The 22,050-nt window shown below is 39.0% G+C and overlaps 1 protein-coding gene across 1 annotated transcript; it reads left to right on the forward strand.

Moving 5' to 3' along the window:
* The first annotated feature begins 484 nt into the window (after positions 1 to 484).
* Positions 485 to 21,357, forward strand: ZC3H14 (zinc finger CCCH-type containing 14). Its single transcript, XM_010010818.1, is given in 16 exon segments — positions 485 to 522; positions 3,215 to 3,329; positions 6,200 to 6,240; positions 6,580 to 6,775; positions 7,129 to 7,549; positions 9,440 to 9,600; positions 10,707 to 10,807; positions 11,847 to 12,002; positions 13,082 to 13,156; positions 13,569 to 13,725; positions 15,465 to 15,688; positions 17,776 to 17,896; positions 19,032 to 19,168; positions 20,051 to 20,145; positions 21,057 to 21,168; positions 21,245 to 21,357. Coding segments are annotated over 15 exon segments (2,202 nt in total). The 5' UTR covers positions 485 to 522; positions 3,215 to 3,237.
* Positions 21,358 to 22,050: the final 693 nt, after the last annotated feature.

Genomic DNA, 22,050 nt, shown 5'->3' on the forward strand with positions numbered 1-22,050 from the left:
GGCTTCCTGGGAAAAGGAGCAGCCGTAGCTGGGCACTGGTGTATAAGCTCCGGTTACCGCCAGGTCTTGTCAGCTGCTCCTACTCAGCAATTGCAGTTAGAAAATCCTGCCAGTTTTTTTTCCTTTTGCTGAGCCGGGAATAACCTTTTATGGAACCATCGGGGTTCGTTTTCTTTGCACCTTACAAGCCCGGCTGGTCTCTGCTTAAAAAAGGACACCTGGGACTTGGGGGTTGTCTGGTAGCACCAGGAACTGGTATATAGGAAATACTGTAGGGAGTGTGGCATTACTGGCAGTACTCACTATTCTGCTGTCAGTCCCTCACTGTTGAAACATCTTTAATCACAAGCAGTGGAGAATAGGAAAAGTAACATGTGAAACCAACATGTTCAAATAGTTAATGAGGAAAAACTGCTGAGTTTTGAAGTTAGCAATACTTTGTTGCTCCATCCCCTAAATGCTATTTTATTATTTTTTAGGGTGCTATAAAAGGAAAGTTGCAGGAGCTGGGGGCTTATGTTGGTAAGTTTTATCATATGTTTAGCAATCTTCTTTAGGTTCACTGTTGTTAAGATAGGAAACTACCAGCTAGTTAATGCAACAGCATATTTACATACATTACTTGTGTTACTGCATACAGAAGCCTTAAACATGAGAATAATTATCTGAAGTGCTGAACTAGTGTGAAAGAAACTTAACAAAATATGTAGTTTAAGTATAAGAAGACACAGTACATAAACATCAATGCATGATGAACTAAAAGGAAATAACTAAGAAGACTAACAGTCTCCCCTTTCAAGGAGGAATGGTGGCAAGAGCTTTGAAAGAGAAACAAAGAATGATGCGTCTGCGTATTTAAGGGAGTTTCTTTGAAACACTGGTAGAAACATATAAAGCAACATTCTTGCAAATACAGCAGCAGTTAGCTGTGACTGCTCTGGGACGTAGGTATCTTTTCAAATGTCTTTTGAATTCAGGCTGAGACATCTGCCAAAATTAGGAGAAAGGGTATTACTGCAAGACAGAGGTAAGCTAACTGTTTTAGGAGATGAAAAGGCCATGTCAGAAATGTTATGTAGGACAAATCTAAAAAATGCAAGAGCTTGACTGTTAAGGGGAAGACCAAGACATATGTTAAGCTAATGTTGATGTAACATATGTATATGAATCCTAGAGGCAGGTGAGATCTTCTTTTGGGTTGTGAGAAAGGATATATGAGGACTGGAACAGGTTGCCCGTAGAAGTGGTAAATGCTCCATCCCTGGCAGTGTTTAAGGCCAGGTTGGACAGAGCCCTGGGCACCATTGTCTAGTGTGAGGTATCCCTGCCCATGGCAGAGGGGTTGGAACTAGATGATCTTAAGGTCCTTTCTACCCTAACCATTCTGCGATGCTGTGATTCTGTGTGGGTTTGTTGTTGTTTGTGGGTTTGGTTTTTTCCCTGAATCCAGGATTAAATGGATATCGCACTTAAGAGCAGCTGATTTTTGTACAGCAGAAAAAGTTGGTAACATTAACAGTGTTCTGTTGGAAGCAGAATACATCAGTCTTGTAACTGCTGCGTTGTTGTCTGTGATACTACTTAGGTTTCAGGTGAAGAAAAGGAATTGAGAACATAGTACACAAATCCTGTGAGCTGCAGGAGTTCAAAGTCTTGAATTCATCTTATTTCCTGTTTAAAGGGAGGCATTGTGTTTATGGAATCAAAATGCATTGACTCATAGAAAGGAGTTACCTATGAGCTGATGTTCTGAACTCAGCAGGTACCAGGGAACCATGCTTAGAATTTTTCATTGTAAGGTTGTCTTTTTTTCAGTAGCTCAAAAGTTGTCTTTTGCAGTAACTCATTTTCGGTTTTGGTTTGGTTTGGGGTTTTTTTTGGGGGTATGGGTGGGTTGTTTGGTTTTTTTAGGAGTTGGGGGTTTTTTTTGTTTGTTTGGTTGGTTGGTTTTTTTTTAGTTTGGTTTGTTTTTTTTTTTACTATGATTCCAGGTTTCAGTTTCCCAGTTCTTGATTCTTTGTCTGCTTTTTCCTGGATTTCTGAAAAAGAAAAAAAAAAGTGTTATGTTGGAATACTTAAGTAGTGAGAGTGGCATGCAGGTGCAATGTATGAATGTTATGTCTGTAGCCTAGGATATAGATGAATTATTTACAGGGTACAGAGAAGATAGGCAATTTCTTCAAATGTATTTGAACCAAGGCTATATTAGTGCCTTGGTTCAAATTCACAGTTTGAAGTAAATTTCCCTACTCTTACCATTGTTAACACTAAAACAGGACAAGTTCAGGTTAGATATAAGGAAGAAGCTCTTTACTGTGAGAGTGGTGAGGCACTGGAACAGGTTGCCCAAGGAAGTGGTAAATGCTCCATCCCTGACAGTGTTCAGGGTCAGGTTGGACAGAGCCTTGGGTGACATAGTTGGAGGTGAGGTGTCCCTGCACATAGCAAAGGGTTGGAACTAGATGATCTTAAGGTCCTTTCCAACCCAAACTGTTTTATGATTCTATGTTTGATCAAACTAAATGGAAATATGTGCTCAAGAAGCACATCTAATGCCCTCAAGCAGCAAATGCACCATTCAGACCTTCAGAGTAGATTAGAGCTACGCCAAAGTAAAAAGCTGAATACCAATCTCCCCAAACCCTAAATGTAGTTTGATGTCAGATTCTGAGCACCTTCCTATCCATTCTGATGAGTAGGTATACCCTATGTGAGCAGTCCAGCAAGAGAATGGATTTCTTACTGTGTATGAAATTATGTTTTTAATCTATTTAATGCACAAATCAGAAAGGAATATTATCTGTTTGGTCTTCGTAACTGAAGGAAATTTGACAAGGGTAAGGCCCTATATTTGGCAATATTTGAAGTGATGAAAGTTGTAGATGGTTATTAGTGTTCAAGTAAAAGGATACAGGAAGCAGAGTAGCCTTCTTTTATCCTGTCCTTTTTGTGTTTTATTTACTCACCTTTTAAATACTTTGATCTTCAGCTTATGTTCATGTTTAATTGATGTTTTATTCCTCACTCATAGCTGAAACTTGCACTGAACCCCAGAAGAAATGGAAGTCTTCTTAATTTGCTTACCTAATCCCCTGCCTGCAGAGTCTTTATAGTAAAACCAGAAAAAGAAAATCCTGGTTACGTGTTTAATGATGTTTGCCGTGTCTTTTGTAATTTATTGTACTTTAAACCAACATATTTCTCTTTCTATTAGATGAAGAGCTCCCTGATTATATTATGGTTATGGTGGCCAATAAGAAGAGTCAGGAGCAGATGACAGAAGACCTTTCCCTTTTCCTTGGAAACAATACTGTCAGGTTTACTGTCTGGTATGTTTGTAAGCTACTTGTCACCCTTCTAACCAGTAATCAGGACTGATTTCTGTAAGTGAAACCTGAGAGTTTAACAAGTGACAGATCTTCTTGTCCTGTGTAATTTACATTAATCGAAACCTTTTACAGGTCTAATAAGTAAATTATTTTAGTCTGTCAACAGCTGGGCTATTGCAGTGATAACGAAGTGGCAAAAGACTGCAGGTCTTGTATTCTTTGTTAGCTCTCAAGTGCAGTCAAATTTTTCAATGAAGTGTAAAATGCTCAGGTGAGTGAGGGTCACATGTTGGCTTAAAAAAAATTATTCCTGCAAAGCCCACTGTGAGCGTGAGACTGTTATTCACTGTAATTACATGCAAAATAGTTCTTTGAAGACAAAATTCTTTGCTTTTATGCTAGTAGTGTTTCAGATTGCTGTTGTGGATGGGAATTACTATAAACAGACAGACGAGCAGTCGATGATCTAATTCTGTATACCGTCTTTGACAAGGCTTAACACCAAGTGCTTAGGTATTCCCACCTCTCAGGCTGTTTATTTATTGCCACCACCCAGGTCTAAAAAACAAGAGCAGACCCCTAGAATTATTGTGAGCAGGACAAACTGGCAACAGATGAACTCTTTTCCAGACTCCAGACAGTGTGGATTAATTCATGCTATGCTGCATTACAGCCTCAGCCATTTTATTTCTCATGCATTTTCTAATGCTGAATTTGGCTTACAGTTTCAATCTTTCATCAACTCCATGTTTCAGGGTATCCAAACCGATATTTCCTTCCAGAGATTTTTCTTGCTTTCAGAGTTGTGTATTTTTTCAAGTTAATCTTATTTCTTAGTCTCTAACCTAATACAGTTTTAAGAAATGCTATTTTGGTTTGAATAGATGAGAGAAGTACTAAATTTTTTTCTGCTTTTTCAGTTTGCTTCCTTTGAAGATTTCATACTGACTGATTACATTCACTTACAGCATTTCTTCTATTGATTAGTCAATAGAAGCTTAGGAGCTTTTATGCTGTCAAATAGCAGAACAAAACATTTTAGAAGTTGGGTATGTTAAACTGTAAACACAGACAAAAAATGAAAATTAGTTCCAGCTCTTCAGTTCACTGTATTAACTGTTAAAACTGATGGATTTCCATGTGTCAGGGTTACTTGTATGGATAAAATTTGAGTTTGCTTCCAAACTTTTCGGTTTTTTCCTGGTGTTTGTCAAAAGTATTAGAAAGGAGAGCAATTATGCATGCACCCACATGCATGCAAGAACACAGGCATTTATGTTCTTTGTTCCCTCTTTTGGCCTGCCTAGGCAAAACCTTTGGATTTCACTGTATCAGTCACACAGTAGTCTTTTTCATGGTAGTTGTGGGAATCAGACAAATTAGCAAGGTTTACTAGTTGATGAGGGCAGCCCCGGTACTAGGGTTTTGACTAAATCATCATATACAGTAAGAAATTACACAATTATATGTATATTAATATGCATATAATAATATGTAGCAGAAAAAACTTTTATGGCTTTATAAAGGAAACTAAAACTTCATTGAAATAATAGTGAAGATGTAGAGAAAGCAAATTCCAGCAGGGAAGAGAAATCAAGATTAATGTTTTAACATATTAGTATGTTGATATCAACTATATGTAGATACTATACCTCCTGCTGTTTTTGGCACCTGCTTCAATTCCAAATGTAATGAGTCTTTGAACTCAGTATCCACATTTGCTTCTAAATACAAATTCAGTGATGGTGCTTTATCAAGTAACAAGGTAGGTACTGGTTAAAAAAATTTGGGAAAAGAAGACAAGATGTAATAAGCAGTAAGAGGACTGGTGGAAAAAAGTTACGTAGCATTGTAGGTAGGAGCTTTGTATGCTTTTATTTCTTCTAAAGGCAACTGAGAATCTTTACGGTTTTCAACACTGGGTCTCTGGCTAAATACAATACTCAACAAGGTCCTTGGTTTGTCTCTGTAGCTGGTAGTTTGCGGGTCATCTGGCAAAAGTTCCACAGCAATTCTGTGGCAGACCTGGCAATCCTGCTGGTTGGCCAACAGTCCTTAGTCAAACAGTCCTTAGTCAAACCGAGTGTCAGGTCACAGATGTCCAGGGGTCAGCATGAAAACTGATACACATCAGCAGAGCTCAGTTGATGAAACTTTTGAGCGTTCTGGTAAAAACTCACAAGGAGGTGACTATAAGCCTTCCTTACACTTACCTGCAGTCTTACTGTCTCAGTTTTCAATATGTTTTTGTTTCTTAACTGTTTTCTAATACTCATTCTAAATTACGGATATGTGCACAATCAGGATTGAATTTCAAGTAGCATATGCATTGAAGTGTTGGGATTCTTTTTTCCTTTCCCCCCACCCCTTCTTGTGCCTGAAATGTGTGTTTATTAACAGCCTTATTATTTTATAGGCTTTGATTTTCTGTATTACGTCAGCATGGTGCCTTTTTCACAGGCAAATGGCAAATTTTTAGCCTTGCTGAAATGCTTTTGCTCACGAACATGTCTCAAAGAATATTGTTGGTATATACAAAGCATACCTGGAGAACCCTGAGTATGTTCAGTGCTGTGAATTGTATATTGTTTAGATTTCTGTTTAGAATTATGTTTAAGTCTGGTGTGTAATTAGAGTTTCATCTACAAAGTAAAATTTTCGGCTGTACTTTAGGCTTCTAACATAGCCTCTGCTTTGAGGTTAAACATACGTCAATTGATGCAAAGTGAAGTTTTAGGTAAATGAGACGGTTGTTGTAGGGGGGGAAAGGCAGTTGGTTTCTGAAAGATGATTATTCTGAATGTAAATGAAAGTTCTTTTATTTCTCATTTTTCTCTTTTGCTTCCTTTCCTGTCCCTCATCTGTTTCAGGCTCCATGGTGTTTTGGATAAGCTGCGGTCTGTTACTACTGGTGAGTTAGAAAATTAATTTTGAGGGAAAGTAGGTTTATCTTTTCTGTGCAGTGTTGCTTGTCTCATGAGTTTCAAAAAGATCTTAGCTGACTGTTTTGTTAATTTTCAATTTATATGGTCTTTTGTGTCCTGACTCTTTAGAAAATTGCTTTGTATTTTGAGATAAAGAATTTATTTCTGAGTCCAGAATTTATTTCTGTGTGTTTCTTGCTGATGTTTTCAGCTTGTTGTGTTTTCAGATCTGTGCAATGTCTTATTTGGAGTTTCTTAGCTACATTTACTGCAAAACCTGTATTGCTGTGCTTTGATGTTAAAATGTAAGGTACCTGTCTCCACAGAACCAACTAGCGTAAAATCCTCGGAATCTAGTATCTTTGAGAGCAACCTTCCTTCCAGCAAAAGCAGTTCATGTGTGAGTGATGAGAGGAGGCGTGAGGATACCTTGCCACCTCTTGCGGTTTCCAGCACTCGGACTGAAAGAAATGACTCAAGAGTTTCAACTAGCTCACAGGAGCAAAGGAACACTGCTTCACGGTAAAGCTTCTGATTACTTACTAACACACATTGAGACATTAGTAGTTGTGTAACTGTAGTAGCCGTTCTGAAGAGCACATCTACTTAGAAAGTTCAAAGTAGTTTTGAGGAGTAAAGCATTTTATAGTTTGTAGCATGAAAACCATTAAATCAGGAATTCAGTTCCATTTCTTTAGCAACAGATGGGCTTAGATTAATTGACCAAACTAAAAATAATGATCAGTGTCTTGGATTTGTGGAAACAATGATACCTTAATGGTTCTTCCCTGCTGGCTTTGTTTAAAAGACAATTCTTATTTTCCAGAACTTTATTTTCAGATGAGTTAACAGTTGGCAATTTCTTATTTTATCAGGCAGTCTTGTGAAGATGGTTCTGCATCCCGCTTAACATCTACAGTCAAGCCTTTGAGGGAATTGTCACCTTCTGAAGCCGTAATCGACATTAAACCTGAACCAGATGATCTAATTGATGAAGACCTAAACTTCGTGCAGGAGAATCCTTTGTCACGGAAAAAACCCATTGTAACTGTAACTTATAGTTCTTGTCGTCCTTCTGCTGAAATCTACCGACCACCAGCTAGTAGGAGTGCAGATGGCAGTACACATGTGCACAGATTGTCACAACAGGGCAACTTACAGGGGAGCCGGCAGTTAGACACGCAAAGCTGCAGGTCTTTGGAAACAGGCCAGCTGTGCAATCCAGAAACATTTGGCAGCTTAGCAGAAAGTTACAAACCCACCTCCAAACTTAGTGCTGATAAAGTAGGCAGTGAGGTTAGTACGATCTAAACTATTGGAGTATTTTACATTTCCTGGGAACCTAAATTACTATGTATACTTCCTGACCTCAGAGAAACTGAAGGAATTCTGTCACTGATACCAGGAGGTTTGGGATTTCATTCTTCGGCTCCACTGGTAAAAAAAATACTGCATAGTTTTAACATCATTACCAGACAGGTTGCTGCATTTCAGAGTTAATTAGCTTGTACATCTTCATGCCATCTTGAGTTGAATTAATGGATTAGCACATTGCTGTGATGCACATGATGAATCAGAAGTAATGATTTTGATCTCTAGATCATTGGAACCTTATTGTCCATAAGTGCTAGTTAAATCTCCAGCTTTACATAGTTCTATAAATCAGTATTTTTGGGATGTTGTTCATTCATACCTATGCTAGATATTCGTTAGTCTCTAAAGCCCAGATATTTTGCTTACTAAGATTATTATTATTACACTGTTTAGAACCATGGCATTTAAGAAGTCTTTGGGATGAGTCTAATATAAGGACAAACTAAAAGGTGATTGCTGCCCTACATTCTTTGCAGGCCAGACTAAGCCAGGCAGGGCAATAGGTCTAGCTGATATTTTAAGACTATCTGTATGAATCAGTTAAGAGCCCTTTGAGAGAGGAATGAAGGTTGTTATGGCTGCTAATGTAAAAAAGAGAGAATTTTATATACATTGTATTCCAAGTGCATCTGTGTTTGTTACTGCCTATATAGTTCTGTCTTTGCTGCTACTTACTTTGTCCTGTATAAAGGACAATGAATATTTGGAAACCTAGACTGCTTCAAACCTACACTGCTAACAAAGATACGTGTTGATGTCTTTGTTTTTTAAGATGGGCAAGTGAGAATGAGAATATGGTGACAATACAGTGATCATGGTTGTGATATAAGTCACTGATGAGTGACAGTCAAATCTCTGTTAGAAAAAGATGATCATTTTCTTCTGCTCCTATTTCATGAATAACGTCCCGAAGAGGGCTGTTTCAGGAGTGTTTCTTAGAACTGTGTGCCTTTGCTGTATTCTGCCTTCTCTTGCACAAGTTCTTGTGCTTTGGGAAGTTTCACCTTTAAAAAGGTCATTTCTTTAGGTATGGGGTTTTTCACTGTACAAATCTTCTGATGTACCCAGGTTTAGTCCAGGTCCATCCCTTAGGGTATTTCTTTCTCTTTGGAGAATATAGGATCTTTTAAAGGGTACTTTGTACAAACCTGGCATCCAGATGCCTCATTGTGCTCTGCTGTAGTTAAGTACTGAGTGATGGTTCCTACAGGAATCATTGACATGTGCTTTTTCCTATGCTTTCACACAGCCTAGTATTTACATTTGTTACTTCCACATGCTTTGTGGTGGTGGTGTATCGGAACAGGGACCTTGCACTGCCTAAACTGGACCTCCTTTGCATAGCTATTAGTGTCCTTTGGAATATGTCAGCTGACTAGAAAGTAATCTTTACATTAATCAATCTAAAGTTAGAGTTGATACAGAGGAGACAGTCATTCATACTGTTTTCACTTTTCTGTATTAGACTTCCAGCAGGTGCATCTTGAAGGGTAATAAAAATTTCTTCAGAAACCCCTAATTTTTCTGTAAATGTTGGATAAATTGTCTGTACTTTAGTCTTTTTTTCTTCTCTTTTTCTAAATGTTATTTACAGTTACATTTTTAATGAGGTGTTTCAGTGAATATATGTCTTATTTTCATATTCTCTAGTGCTGTCACTTGTTTCTGCAGACAGTATGGTAGGCCTAGACCCATGCAACTTGTATGAAAGTTCTCCATCTTCTGTCTATAGGTAGAATTGCAATATTTTCTTTGCTGGCTTATTAATACATGTTTTAAGCTAAGTGAATTGTTTTGGCTGCTCTGTTGTAGGAAGAAGGCTCCAGGAAGAGACGGTTGCCTGTTGTGAGCTCGGTGGTCAAAGTGAAAAAGTTCTGTAATGATGGGGAAGATGAGGAGGAAGAGGAAGACTATGGATCACGAACAGGAAGCATCTCCAGCAGCGTGTCTGTACCTGCAAAGCCAGAAAGAAGGTACTTAAGATTATCTGTGGTTCTGTGTGGTTTCAAGAATGAATTTAATGAACAAAAACTTCAAAAGTGGAAAATTTTGCAGTTTTGGAAGTTGACAGTCAGAATTCAATAAGCCATTTTCATATTTTTTGTGCTATCTCACAACTCTGTGGGTGAGATGTCTGTTTATACCACCCTTCTTCCTCTGATTTTTTTTAACCTATTTTTATTACTGTGCGTAAGCTGCAACAGAATGTGAAATTTTACATTGTTGGGAAAGATTTACTGACAAAAGAACATTAATGTTGGCGCATTTCAAACCAGGTACTTAATGGGGTAAAATGATTTTCCAGGAGCTTTAATTGCTTTGTTTTTATTTTAGGAATAGTTTTCAAACCAGTTACCACTTGTTCTTTAGGGTGATCGTCACTCTTCAAAAGACTTGAGAGATGTTTCATTTTTTTTCTGCTCCGTAATTCTATCTGAATGTCAGGTGTCAGTCAGAGTACATCAGTGGTTTGTATCTGATTTTCAGCAATAAGAGGAAGAACACTTAAACTGGGGAAGAGATGGTTCTACTGATCTGCAGTGCTTGTTGTACAAGATTTGTTTAAAGCCAGTGCACCTCATTGAATTTATCTTCAGCACCACAGCACATTTGTCTGATTTTAAATTCTTTATCGTTGATGTTCAAAGACAAACAGAAAGCTTTTTCCACAATGAGTATGTTTTTGACAGAGTCACTTTGCAGCTGGATCTTACTCCCCAGGGCAGCTGCATAATTACTGCTGCCAACACAAACATAGCAATAGGCATGTAAGCAGCAGGGGTGGGATGAAACGGATGGCAGAGTTTGGGCCTTTCAGATGCAGCATGGTTTCACAGCAGCTTAAGCTGAGGCATGAAATCACGCCTCTGGAATTCCATTTCTGAGACCGTTTTGTGGATCCTCTTCCACTCAGAACAGATTGACAAACTGAACACAAATACAGATAAAATGATTTTTAGATGATTATTTCTGTCAGTGTTGTTCATGTCTGTGTTAACCTGTTGAAATATCTGTTTAACATGGATACAGTTGCTGTTGCAATTCATGTACAATTAATGAGTTTTTTTATCTCCCTTAGACCTTCATTGCCACCTTCAAAACAGGCCAATAAGAATTTAATACTGAAAGCAATCTCTGAAGCACAGGAATCGGTTACAAAAACAACCAATTATTCCACTGGTAATTAGCATTATTTTTGTTTGTGCTAAGCTACAGTATTTCCAAACCCTGTTTTATAAATCCAAGCTGAAGATAGCGCTTGGAGATAAAGCAGAATGTTAAATAGCACATGTTGGATATACACAGAAGAGATACTCCATGTCCTGTGAACATTATACTTACTTTCAGTGACGAATTATGAAAGCATAAACAAGGGAGGAAAGAGTTACTTAAAATATGTTAATCGAGATAGTAAGTCTGTAAAGTGTACATACATGAAATGGAAGTGCCAGAAATATTCTGAAGTTGATAGTTGCCAAGGGGAAGTGTTCAGAATTAGGCAGGTTGCTTGAGATATGTGGCTGATTTTTCTTCCTTTCTGCACTGCCCTTCTTCCTTCTGAGAAGGGAGAAGAAAAATATCTTTTTTTTTACCCATGTATTTCAGATTAGCTTATTTCCATATTTTATGCAAAATACTTAAAAAAATAGATGAACACCTTTGAAGTGGAAGAACCTTCATAATATTTCAGATAAAATCCACAAATCACCTCTGTATTAAAACACAAAGTGGTGATTTTTGATCTCTCCACTGAAATACTCTTACGTTGGTAAGTCAAAACTACAAGATCACCACTATTAAAAATAATTAGTTTTAATTAATTCCAAATTTTTCTGGCCATGTTCTATTTTCTACCATATTGCTATGTACACATGAGAGTTTCCTGCATCACCTCAAAGTGCTGTTCCCTGTGTTGCTGCTTTTTCCACTCTTTGCTGGATAACTGGTGTCAGAAGTGAGGAGTATCAGTGCTCCTGCCTCTCTTCTTTGTCTTAAAATTAGATGTTCTCAGGTGCCACTCATAGAGTGCTCAATGCACATGCATGAATGCGCTTTCATTCTAAGAGTTTTACAGGTAGCTAAAGGTGCTTTTTGTGGGGACATAGGCTTGGGATTTTGAGTGTGTAGGAATTTATTATTTTAGCACCATATATAAAAATAGTACTGTCGTGTGATTGGGTTGGGTGTAAATGTTTTACCATTGTTTCTTTAAATAAAGTTCCACAGAAACAGACTGTTCCAGTTGCACCAAGAACTCGAATTAGCCCAGAAGAATCTCAGTTAGAATTAATACATGTGCAAAGCAGACTGCCTGCTCTGAATTCCCAGCTTCAAGCAGAAGAGCCAAAGGAGCGGACAGCTGAAGGAATTCAAGGTCATCTGATAATATTCTTTAAATATTTATACCAGGGAATGTCATTTTGCAACAGGCTGAGCAGAGAAAATAAATGCTTGTTGTTTTTAAGTCAGCATCAAAAGCCGCGTGTGGAAGTGCCCTGAAAACCCCCTGAAGTTATTTGTAAGCAAACAATGGTATAGCATTCTTGACTATCACTGAAGAATAATTCTGCATAAGCAAATGTATCCATTTACATTAGGGTAGATTTTCCACATCCTTCGCATTTTTTCCCTCAATACCTTGTAGGAGCAATTTGGTCCCAAAAACCTTTGGGTTGAGTGAGATCTTTGTTACATCAGCTCATGGCCATTGTTACAGAATGGTAAACATGTTATTAAAAAAAGTCTGTGTTTTCTTATTTCTTATATAGACGTATTCGGATTCTTTCTGCCAACATAAAATAGTTTAAATTGTATCTGTAAAGTATTTAAGAAGCTTTATCATCTTTGAACTAATGTACAGAAAATAGTTACACTAAATATTTTCCCTTTTTTTGCCACTGAAATAGAAGTGAGAGCTTGCTTAGGAAACGTATAGAAAGCAAAGTAATTTTTTTCAAATTGTAAGTCAAAAGTAGAACAGTGCTACTCTGATTTGTTTCACCTCTTTTAAGGTGACCATAAAGTAGTTCCTTGGAATTAGCTTCTTTCCTGCATACGTGTTCTCTGAATGGTCAGCACCTCTACAAAAAGGGAGGAAGAACTTGGCCTTTATAAGCTGTCATACCCACAGGCCTAGTTTGTACCAAGCAATGATTATGGGAAAGCCTGGAGTCTTTGGGTATATAGATTTTTCCATGCCATCTGGCTGGAGCAGATGTGTTACTGTTCTGTTTCTGAAACAATGAGAAAGGGGTTCATAACAATGTTAGAAATTTGGAGGTTTTCACAGGGTTTGTTTTCATTATTTGTTTGTGGGAGTTTTTTGTTTGGTTTTTTTTTTATATATGAAAGGAATGAGAAGAGCATGCTTCGGTTCTGTAAGCTGTAGTTGCATTTTGACATGCAGTAAATATGTTTCTAATTACTGGGTTGTTGGTTTGTTTTGTTTTTTAGGAGCTGAACAAAAGGAGCTCTCTTCTCGGCTCCAGATTGATCCTGTGATTGAAGATACTTTGCAAGTGGCTCAAGGTTAAGTCTTGTGATAGTTTATTTTCAAATTGAACACTCCTAGTCAGTGAATGCTAAAATATAACTTCCTCTTTAACTATTTATACTGGGTTTAGTATCTTCTACTTTCCACATATCAATGGAATAAAAGCAGTAGATGTTCAAAGCCTGAGAAAGAAGCCTCAATACTCTTTCAGAACAGCCATTCCAGTAAGAAAGTTTCCTGGTCTGGCCTAATATGGGCAATAGCTCCTATTGATCTAATTCCATGTAATTAGGCAGTAAAGAATGTCTTCTGGAAGCTACTAGTAAGAAATTGAAAGAAAAAGCTTATTGGCCATGTAAATCAATATTTAAAAATATGCTCTAAGTTAAGAGTACAACTACAACCTTATTTTTCTCTTTTCTATGTATTTTTTTTCTTCCAATACAGATTACTACGATATAGAATCTATGGTTCACGCAGATACTCGGTCATTTATCTTGAAGAAGCCCAAGTTATCTGAGGAAATACTGGCACAGAATCAGCAATTGGGAAGGAGGGCCACAGAGGCAATGCGAGTACTCTCGGGACGTCTAATACAGACACGGTAAAAAGTTGTTTCTTTTAAGACTCTTACCAGTCAGAATGCTTGTTCGTGGTTTAGATGGAATCATTCAGCCGTACCTGTGCTTTGTCAGACCAGTCAGGATCTGCAAAATCATAAAAAATGCACTGACATTGAATAGCAGAGGAAAAAAGTAGGGGAAAAAAGCCTCCCAGAAATCCTTCTAAATGGAAAATAATTCTTAGGGTCAGCTGTAGTTTGAGCATGTCTTAAGATTTGCAAGAAAGAAAAAGGAGCTGCAGAGTACTGCTCTTCATTGTCACAGCTGCTGTGATTTCTGAAATCTTAGATCTTAGTTAAGTAATACTTCTTCACATATTTGCTTTAGTTTTATACCTGTTTCACCCTGAGATTACATTTCATAAGAAATGTCTTTTAATGCACTATTGAGTATGGTGAATTCTGTGCTTTCAGGGCTGGGTGGAGAGCAGCAGATTCTATGTGCAGGTAGCTCAGTAGCAACAAACAGTTAAGTGGCATGTGGGCCAAGCGATTTAAGGCTCCTTACTGGTGAGTTTGGCCAGGAGAATTTTACAGTTCATGTCAGCTTCAAATGATGTGCTGTGGATGTTTTCTCATTTCACCAGAGGAACAATGGCCAATGCACAGTCATTTTCCTAACTTCTTAGAGGCCTTGATAGCTCCTGCTACCAAATAGTTCTACGTACCTTACCTGTTAAAAGTTAAAAACCACTCAGAACAATGTGATGGACTTCTTCACCGTGTTTGAGAAACTTAATGCTTGGTTTCCATGAGTGGTTTTAAACAGCCTGTGTTAGTTAAAAGTAAAAAACAATGAACAAACAAACCCAAGAGGATAATCTCACTGTGTCACAGTTGAAAACTGACTGTGCTACGGGAGCATGTGTATAGGTCAGTTTCTGACTGCTTGAACTGGAAAGGTCTGGCTGGTGATGTTTTTAATGTGTTGCTTTTTTCTGTCCTAAAGGCATTTTACACTATAGTTGCTTTTAGCCTAATTTCATAGAGAAGCAAATTTTGTACCGACATTGTTTGTCTAAGATGAGAACTTCATAGTGCATTTCCAAATGCTCAGAATCACATTCCATTCAGGAAATCCTTCAGGTCAAATGGGTGCAAGAGTGGAATATTGTAGAAAACATTTCATTCTGTGTTTTTATGCTCCCTCTCTTATCCACATGTGTTGTCAGACTCAAGATACTAGGCTAGGCTAATCTTTCAGTCAGTCTCAGCATCCAAGTTCTTAGTGTCAGTATTTCAATTCTCTTTCTAGTATTAAGAACTTTCACTGCCACTGTTTCATAATGCACTGTAGAGTGTTTTTGAGGAGATACCTGTTTGTGTGTTAAAGGTTCATGATTCCAAGAATGGTATTTACCCTCGCTTTTTTTGTCTCAAAACTGTAAATTCCTGAAAAGGTTAATCACTTTCCTATATTTAACCTTGTCTGTAAATGAGCTTTTGGATCTATCTGTTCAGAAGAATGCAAGAAGCAGAAATGTACCTACTGAATTCTCTGCTGAATTCCACTGAAAGCTGTATTTCTTATTAGAGCTTCAGGGAGAATGGAAAGCAAACTATCAGTTGGGAATACATTATTAGTAGTATTAAAATAAGGTTTGTTACTGTGTGACCCTCCATAGATTAGCTTGTACTACTTTGAGTTACTAGTGCAGCTCCCTTTTACTCAAATCTCGAGTCAGAAAATCTTATTTTTACTACATTCCTTTGTTTAATAGAGACCAGCTTGCACAGCCAGAGAAACCTGCTAGTCCAAAGTTCATCGTGACACTGGATGGCGTGCCCAGTCCACCAGGATACCTTTCTGATCAGGAAGAGGAAGATATGTGTATAACTGAAGGATTAAAGTCAGTTAACCAAAGTATGTGTGCCGGCAAAGGATTAAAAGGCCTTCGAGCACAGCAGATGCAAATTGTAACCAGGCAGCTGGAGAGCTGTGATGGTAATTATGCTTGCCAACAGGATCTAACATCATTGTGGTGGTTCGATAGTGGATAGAACTCTTGGATAGATCATTCTTAAGAAATCAAATTGATGGTGTTTATTCTTCAAATTAGAACACTGTTTAGGCAAATGAAATGTGGTGGTTCAGTGGAGCCGCATCTTCAGAATCCTTTATCTTGGTAAACTAGAGCAATACAGCACGTTGTTAACACGCCACACACTGCAGTATTGGTAACATTTGTTTTGGTTTGCTTCTTTTGAAAATGTAGTTTGTCTTCATTGCTGGAAACCTGCTCTTCTGGTTGAGCCATTACCATTTGTCCCCATGCTGGCAGGCAGGAGATTTTACAGTGAACGTTTTGCTGTGCTTTGAACTTTAAAAATAGATCAGGTGTTATTAATGTTTCTGTCTAGATTCATGATATCAAAGGGAGATTAGATAAAGTCAGGTTGCAGAAACTCTGAAAATAGAACTTGAACAGTGTATGGTGGTACTCGAAGGTTTTTATGTTCAGGATACTTTTTGAATAACATGGGAAATTGCTGAAGCATATGAATTGTTTAGAATCCTGACACAGAATGAAAAATACAGAAGATTCTGTTTTGCCGTAGACAGTGGGTTGAATACGTGCCTGCAGGTCATGCTTGGATTTTTGTTTATTTTTTAGTTTTCTTATGAAAATAAAGACCTTTATTTTCCATAGCAGCAGTGTATCCACATTTTCTGACCTAAATAAACAATAGTACCTGATGCTATGCAGGGAACTCTTAAGTTCCATGGCTCCAGCTATAAATGTCTATTGCAGTTATGAGGGAACCGTGAGGGAAAGACAAAAGTCCACATCCTTTCAGTCCTGCTGGCTGCAGAAGTACTATGCATATCAGGCAGTCTTAGAGAAGAAAGGAATGTTATATATCCATTGGCACATTTATACTAGTACAGTGAAATATATATTAGAGTACTACCCTTGCAAATCTGTGCTAGAGACTAGTATAGTCTCTTTTGGTACTCTTGACTAAAGCTATTAGCTACAGGAGAGTGTTGCTGATGCACTTACATCTCTGTTAGGGATTCTTAGTTGATTAGCTATGTCAACCAGAAGTAGCACGGGTGTGACTGAAGTTCACACAAGATCAAATGGGAGTGGAAGCAGTTTGTACAAGCAGCGTGGTTTTACAATAGGACAGCAGTGTTTAGCTTCGGTGCATTGCAAGGAGAGCAACGCACCTGGGGATGGAATGAAGCTGGAGCAAATGTGTCACTGGTAAGATCAGAAGGATAAGTCTAGCAGTCGTGGGAAGCTTTGAAAAGCCAAAGGTTTAGTCAGATTTGGAAAAATAAAACAACAGTGAAGGTATATGCTTAATGGCCTGAATTTGCAGAATGAGGTTTTACAGATAAATAGGAGAAAGTTGAAGTCCCAGGTTCCTGTAAGCGTGGTGAAGGCATTGAATGTTTCAGCTTGGGAATTCTTAAACTACTTTTTGGATTAGAGTCTGGGTTCAGGTAACTGAAGTAAACGTGGTATCTGAGTCAATTACATGAAAGTGGTTCTCTTTCAGTGTATGCCTCCAAACTAATAAATCACGTCTGATTAGAGTAGAAAATGACTTTTCACCTTCTCACTTGAAATAGTTTTCTAGAGCCAAAAATACCTTGGAGAGAGGAAGCACAGCTGTTATTAACACGTGCCTCAGCAGAACTAAGTTGTAACAAAGGTTCTGTTGAAGAATCTTTGTCTTGCCTGATCAACGTCTGATCTTTTGACTTTCACACCTCAGTTTGGATTTCTGAAGAAAATTATTTTTTTTGGCTTGTAACTAGTGCAAGTTTGATCTTCTGCCACCAGAAGACAGCAATCAGTCCAGTGTTACGGCTTCTTTACTTTGTACTTTTGGAGATTTTCTTCAGTTTATTTGATTGTACATACATTTTCGGTGTTGTGACTTTTTTTGATTAGTGGAGGCTTAGCAAGGATTGTGTTAAAAGGAGAGAGAATTTCAATGATGCTGTATTGTGTAAACCAAACTGCATATAGGCACAAAGGTCCCAGCTTGGGTCTTTATTCTTTTTCTTCTTTCAAGTGGATATTGAAGAGTTAAACACTCTGCAAAAACAGGAGAAGGTGCTTGAGCGCTGCAAGTACTGGCCTGCCTGCAAAAATGGGGATGAATGTGTGTTCCATCACCCCACGCTGCCCTGCAAGTGAGTATAACGAAGCTCCATCCACTTGACACATTACTTTTATTTTTCTTTTGATGTTACCGTGTTTCTCTTCTGTGTTAGTAGATATCCCAAGGCAGTGTAAGCCTTTTAGGGTAGGGTTGGAGCTAGATTATCGCACCGTAATTTCTTGGTTTTGTCCTGTCTGAGTACAGTGATGTTTTTCCTAACTAGAGTCTCAGCTGTGCTCACGCAGAAGGAAGCTTAGTTCAGCAGACAGGCTGGGGGTTTGTGCTGCTTACAAGTGTGGAAATTGGTGTCTTTTTAAGACAATAGGCACTCTTCTGCTAGGTGTCAGAATGCTTGTGAACATGTTATGCAAGGAAGAGATCTTTTACAGTGAGGGTATGAAAATACTGGCATAGGCTGTCCAGAGAGGTGGTAGATGTCGTCCCTGGAGACATTCAAGCCAGGCTGGATGTAGTTCGGGGCAACCTGATCTAGTTGAAGATGTCCCTGCTTTTTGCAGGGGGGGTTGGAATAGATGATCTTTGAAGGTCCTTTCCAACCCAAACTATTCTGTGATTCTATGTTAGGTACCATTACATAGTAATGCAGTGATTATTTGAAAGCAAAGGCTGACTCCTGTGCACTGAATGTGCACTGCACCTTTGACTTCTCTTCCACAAGCAGCAACAGTCTAGAAAAACAGCTTGTGTTTTAAGATAAATATTACCAGATTGGGTAGCTTCGTTTACTCAGACATTTGAATTTTCTTTTAAAAATCAAACATAACTAACTTCAAAGTAAACTTTCTCTTCATTGAGTGAACTCTGTTACTGAGGGATCTCTGTGCCGCTCTGCATGAAGGCCTGAATTCACAGTGCCTCTGCTGCTCTGCAGTGCACACTAAAGATAATGTCTTTTAGCTTTGAACAAGTAGCCTGCTACCAAACCCCACTGGTGTGAGGTAGTTCAGTTGCATACTGCATGTAAACAGGGACAATGAATACAGATCTGTTTGTGGACCCGCGTGCCCTGCTGTGAGAGGAACTAACACACATGTGCAAGCCTTGTCATAGCTCTAGCTTTCTGTGGTATTTTGGCTTTCATGTGCAGCAGCTGCTTGGGGATTTTGCTCTGAATGTGGGCTTATGACTCAATTCTTTTCCCTCAGAGTTTTTCCTAACTGCAAATTTGCTGATAAATGCTTGTTCATCCATCCAAACTGTAAATACGATGCAAAGTGCACTAAGCCAGATTGTCCTTACACTCATGCCAGTCGACGTCTCCCCCATGCACCTCCTAAGCCAGGTGAGCACGTCTTGTTTTTCTGAGCTTTAAATGAGAGCACTGAAGGGGAAACAGTTTGGAAGCAGAAACTGACAGTGGTGAAAAAATGATGTTTTGGTCCTTCTGAAGGGATTCATCAGCACTGCAGTTTCACTCAGATTTGCTTCTTAAATTGGATATGTGTTGTGGCAAGAGCTTGTGACACAAGTTGAAAACAGAGGTTGCTGTGTTGGTGTGAATATGTTTTTCTTTAATGATGCTGTAGGAATTAACTTCCTGTAATGATGAGGTGGTGACTTGTGGGGACAGGGTTACCCAGTGAAGGCCGTAGCTGTGTTTGGATTACAGGTTGGTATTCCTAGGCCTCTGAGCAGTGCTGCGGTGCAGCGCCTGCACTACACTGGAGTCATGATCTTTTGGAAGCAGTTTAGCCCTCAATCACAGCAGGATGCAGTTTTGTTACTTTGCCAGCAGGCAGAGTACAATGTGCTTATCTCCTGTGGCATTTCCAGCAGCTCTCCTGTATTCCTGGAAAGTGCACTGCCTGTGCTTTGCAGTGCGATTTGCCTGAACTCTCCCGGGCTTTCTGATGGCTAAATTTAACATTGGAATTTCTCTGCTTACCAGACCCCTGCTTAATTTGTTGGGAGCACTGCCATGGCCATGACACCTTCTGTCCCAAAATGGTGCGAAACCCAGATCAGGATTACCTGATAGTCTTGTTCTGCCCCAGGATGAGATCCACTTAGTGCATTGCCATATGCTTCCCGTATTTCTTGCAGAACTTTCACATTACTATAAAATGTAATTCCTTGCAGAAGGATTGATATATTTGTGTTAAACTATGTTAAAAAAGCAATTTATTCTGGCCCAGACTCACTTTCTGTCCTTTTCTACTACTAGCACCACTACCCACACCGTCTATATCCTCCAGTAGCCCACTGTGCAAGTTTTTTCCTGCTTGTAAGAAAATGGAATGTCCGTTTTACCACCCAAAAGTAAGAATTATCTCCTATCTCTTCCTTTCCTTTCTAGAAAGATACTTGCAATACGTTACTTTGGGTCAGGAAGTGTCACTAGGGTTTCACGCTTTGCTTTTACTTCTCACATTTTAACTTCAACTCAGAAGCAGAGTATACAAAAGCAGTGACTTGAGGAATTTGGAAAGTTAGGTTTTAAAACACAATCTTTCTACCAGATGCTTTTGGGATTTTCAGACAGGCAGACAGCCCTAGCACTTGTCAAAACCCTGCCCAGTGAGGGTGTGGGGGCAGAGTGGGAGAGCATCTTGTAGTCTGCATGGGACAAGTATGTTTCAGACTCTTGACTTCCTTCAGATGTGCTGCCGTGTACAAGACCTTTAAAGATTGCTCAGTTACCACAAAGTGTATCAGTGTAACTTATGTCGTACAAGAGTTTATAACTCAGGTATTCCTATTCCACAGAAGTGTGTCCCTGCCTATTCTTATGCCTTTAAGTAAGTTTAATGCTTTTTCAAGCCCTGACTGCTGAAGTGTGCTGGGTGCCTGGGGTTCTGTGCCCAGGTGTTACCAGCAGATACTGTGGCTTTCCCTCTGAGTGTCAGATGCTGCCGTGTCACACCCCTGGCTTACACACACAGATCTACTCAAACTGAACTGTGTAAACCCTTGAAAGCAAAGGAACTTCTACCCCTCAGTGCAAGGGCAGTTTTGGAGCACCTAATTCATAAGTAATACTGCTGGAAAAGGAGTTCCCTCTGCCATGGGGTTGAACTGATGGCACGAGGCTGTGTAGCTGTTGATTCGGCTACCTATCAGACATGTCATACAGTAATACCAATGTGAGTGTTAACACATGCCAGGTTACCTTGTCCGGTAGTTCAGACAGCAGCTTTGAGTAGCCTCTGCTGAAACACTTTCATTTCTAGCATTGTAGATTTAATACCCAGTGTACAAGACCAGACTGCACCTTCTACCATCCAACCATTGCTGTTCCTCCTCGCCATGCCTTGAAATGGACTCGAGCTCAAACCAGGTGAGATACCTGGGGGGTTAATTTTTTCTTGGTTAGTGTTTGTTGTGACTTGCGTCATCAGTGTAGTTTTACTCACAGGACTAATGTGAGTGATGAATATTGAAGGTTGTATGAAGAGAGATACCTGTTAGAGGCATCTTTCTTTTACAGAGAACGCTGTACTGTTTGGTTTTAGTGGTATAAACATTAACTAATGTGATGTGACCCTGAAAAACAAGCATCCTGCAGCCAGGATGTGGCAGAGGCACTGGAGTCCTGACTTGGACACATTGTGTTTACTGAGTTTTATTGGAGTGAAGCTGAAAATCCACCATCAGCTTTTCTTTACTGTTGTTTTATTGGGTGTCCAAGCCATCTTTTCCACAAAATGTTGATGTTTCTTGGAGTGTTTCTGGCAGAATAGCTCCTTCCTGTCACCTGTGATTTCATGAACTAGTAGTAAACTTCCAAAAGCCACAGTTACACCTACAGACTCATGTGAGCCTTTTGCTCCATCTGCTCTGCAAAGGTCTGAATTGTTACAGGTGCAGGGTGCAAACCTGTGCTCAGCTCCTCTTTACAGTCTGGTAGCATTGTCGCTTATGATGTGAATTGTTTTTCTCTTTCCCCCAGTGAATGATTCTGATGGACTCGGGACTGGACTTGGCCTCCTCCAGGCAGCAGCAGACGGGAAGGGGATATAGGAACACTGTAACCACCAGGGCCACAGGATGCTAGAAAAATCCATGCATTTTAAACTTTTAATATATATTGTTTTCATAAAATGAGGTTGATTGATTGCATACTTGAAATGTCTCTAATTTTCCAAGTTTGTAAGTTTGAGCAATTTTACATTTTTTTTACACCGTAAGAAGAAAATGTGTAAGAAAGAAAAGTTTTACTTTAAA

This window comes from Nestor notabilis, unplaced genomic scaffold, assembly GCF_000696875.1.
Source record: "Nestor notabilis isolate BGI_N333 unplaced genomic scaffold, ASM69687v1 scaffold15543, whole genome shotgun sequence".
NCBI classification, from domain to species: Eukaryota; Metazoa; Chordata; class Aves; order Psittaciformes; family Psittacidae; genus Nestor; species Nestor notabilis.